Below are 2,988 nucleotides of genomic sequence, written 5' to 3'. Positions count from 1 at the left end.
CGTTTTGTGTGGATTTCCAGCATCTGCAGAACCTTTTGTGTTTATAATTGTTCAACCAAACTACTAATGACACCTCCACAAGCACCTTGTGAAAATCAATACCCTGCAATTTCAACATTACCTTCAGGTATTTAGTTACTGCTTCACATTTGTTTTTCAAGCAGTACTTGTTTTGTTGACATTATTTCTGTGGAAATAGTTAAGGATGATGCAAGTTTACAGTCTGCCTAAACTGAACTTTATTTGAAATCCTGCTGCCAGTTTCTGTGTACCTAGTACTCAAGGTCAGTCCGGATCCACCTTTGCATTCTGGGTTTACCGGCCGTCCAGTGTTTGACAGGCCTTTATGTTCTGGGCTCCGGCATTTAGTTCTATCTTTCAGATCGTCACTTGACTTGCACGATGCCAGCGGACTTCAGCGGTACCTGGAAGCTGATTCGCAATGAAAATCTCGAAGCTTACTTGCAAGCACTGGGTGAGTGTGTTAAATGTTTCGGGGGGGGGGGGGGATCCACATTCAGCCTCTGCTGCCTGCTTGACGTTGATTATAAATGACAGGGTGGTATTCAGCCTGAAAGTGGGCCTTTCGGCACAACTCATTCAGCGTGCCTGCAAATCTAGTCCCACTTGCCAATACCAACGATCGAAGCCCGAAGATCAACTGGAAGTCTGGAAGTTGGAACTCAATAGCCAAAGCCCCGGGCCTACAAATCTGAAGTCCACTGGGGAAGTCAAAGCCCCGCTGGGCGCAAGTCCACTGGTCCACTGGAGGCCCTTTCTTATGGGTTTGGAGGAATGTCTGTGTGGGAGGGAGGAACCGGGCTTGTTTTGCTGTTGTTGTTTCGTTGCTTGTTGTGTTCTGTGTTGTTCTGCCGAGCTTTGTGGGCGCGCTGTGTCAGTGCTGGGGTGTGTGGTGACACTTGTGGGCTGCTCCCCCCGAACATCCTCACGTTGTGCTGTTTGTTAACGCAAACGAGCCGTTTCGCCGTATGTTTCCATGTATGTGCGATACAGTAATGAACCTGGATCTGAATCACATTTGACCCACAATCCTCACAATCACTCCGATCCATACACTTACCCGAATGCCTTCTTACTTTGAGGCAAGAAATGCCGGAATCTGGAACAACAAACAGTCTGCTGAAGGAACTCAGGGTGCTGAGCAGCATCCGTGGAGGGAAAGGAATTGTGGACAATTCAGTCCTGATGCCGGGTTCCCGAGCTGAAACATCAACAGTTCCTTTTCTCCCACAGATGCTGATCGAGTTGCCGAGCTCCTGAAGACCATCTGTTGTCGTGGAATGGGTCTTGAGGCAGGAAGTTTTTAGCACCTTCTTTTCTATTTTATCCTCTTAATATCAGTCTAGCAAATAAAATAAAATCAAGGTATATTCAGCAGTTTACTATAAAGGAATGTGTATTAAGAATTTCCAAGGATAGGCATTTTAAATTTTTATTCATTAACTCAAGAGAAATGATGAATACAACATTGGAACTTATTTTGTCTACGCTGTGGGATATTGAGTACACTAGCTTAATGGTTAAGTCACTGGACTAATAACCGCACTGCTTAACTAGTGATTGAGAGATACACATTCAAATCCCGTTGCATCACTTCAGGAAATTAAATAAATCTGTCTCAGTGGTTGCCGGCAGGACTGAACCCAGGAGCAGAGAGATGGCAGACTCTGTGTCGGTGACCGCCGGTAATGATCCAACCCAGGAGCAGAGGGACGGCAGACTCTGTGTCGGTGACCGCCGGTAATGATCCAACCCAGGAGCAGAGGGACGGCAGACTCTGTGTCGGTGACCGCCGGTAATGATCCAACCCAGGAGCAGAGGGACGGCAGACTCTGTGTCGGTGACCGCCGGTAATGATCCAACCCAGGAGCAGAGGGACGGCAGACTCTGTGTCGGTGACCGCCGGTAATGATCCAACCCAGGAGCAGAGGGACGGCAGACTCTGTGTCGGTGACCGCCGGTAATGATCCAACCCAGGAGCAGAGGGACGGCAGACTCTGTGTCGGTGACCGCCGGTAATGATCCAACCCAGGAGCAGAGGGACGGCAGACTCTGTGTCGGTGACCGCCGGTAATGATCCAACCCAGGAGCAGAGGGACGGCAGACTCTGTGTCGGTGACCGCCGGTAATGATCCAACCCAGGAGCAGAGGGACGGCAGACTCTGTGTCGGTGACCGCCGGTAATGATCCAACACAGGAGCAGAGGGACGGCAGACTCTGTGTCGGTGACCGCCGGTAATGATCCAACCCAGGAGCAGAGGGACGGCAGACTCTGTCTCAGTGAGCACCAGCACTGACCTAACCCGGATACAGAGGGACTAATATTCTTCAGTGAGGAAATCTGCCTGATTTGTGACTCTTAACTGCTCTTAGCTTTTGTTAAAGTGTCTCCATGCATCCAGCACCAACATAGCAAGCCCATTGCCCACGACTTACTAACCCCAGCCCGTACGTCTTCGGAACGTGGGAGGAAACCGGAGCATCTGGAGGAAACTCAGGTGGTCTCCAGGAGAACGTACAAAACTGATTGTTTGAGCTGTTCATGATTAATTATGGATCAGCAAAGAATTTGTGGACGTCCTTGAAGACACACTCTATGAATGAAGAAGGGTCCTGATGAAAGTCCGTGGCGGGAAACGTTGACTGTTCATTTATTTCCATAAATGCTGCCTGAACTGCCGAGTTCCTCCAGCGTTTTGTGTGTGTGTTGCTCGCAGAATTCTTGAACAAATGTCTCATTTGCATTTGCGACAGACTCACAATGGATTGGGTGAGTTTGATCTGCATTCACCAGTACAGCCCAAGTTCTACTCGTGCCCAATTACTTCCTAAAGGCGATACCTTTAAGAATTACGGTGGATGCTCCCTTCTGTTAGTGTTCTGATTCGTGTACAAGCTTGTATGTAGGATTGAAGTCATTCCTCTGGTTTTTAGTGAGAAAGCAAAGCTTGTAGCTCTGAGCCATTG

At 48.8% G+C, this 2,988-nt stretch overlaps 1 protein-coding gene across 1 annotated transcript in view; it reads left to right on the top strand.

The window, feature by feature from the left end:
* Nucleotides 1–261: 261 nt before the first annotated feature.
* Nucleotides 262–2,988, top strand: part of rbp7a (retinol binding protein 7a, cellular) — a 22,084-nt gene continuing 19,357 nt past the window's right edge. Inside the window, exon 1 of the mRNA XM_073032237.1 lies at nucleotides 262–475. Coding sequence (XP_072888338.1) covers nucleotides 403–475 — 73 coding nt within the window. The 5' untranslated portion in view covers nucleotides 262–402. The remainder of the gene's footprint in view (nucleotides 476–2,988) is intronic.

Source organism: Hemitrygon akajei, chromosome 29 (assembly GCF_048418815.1).
Source record: "Hemitrygon akajei chromosome 29, sHemAka1.3, whole genome shotgun sequence".
Lineage (NCBI taxonomy): Eukaryota > Metazoa > Chordata > Chondrichthyes > Myliobatiformes > Dasyatidae > Hemitrygon > Hemitrygon akajei.
This window is presented reverse-complemented; position numbering and strand designations above follow the sequence as displayed.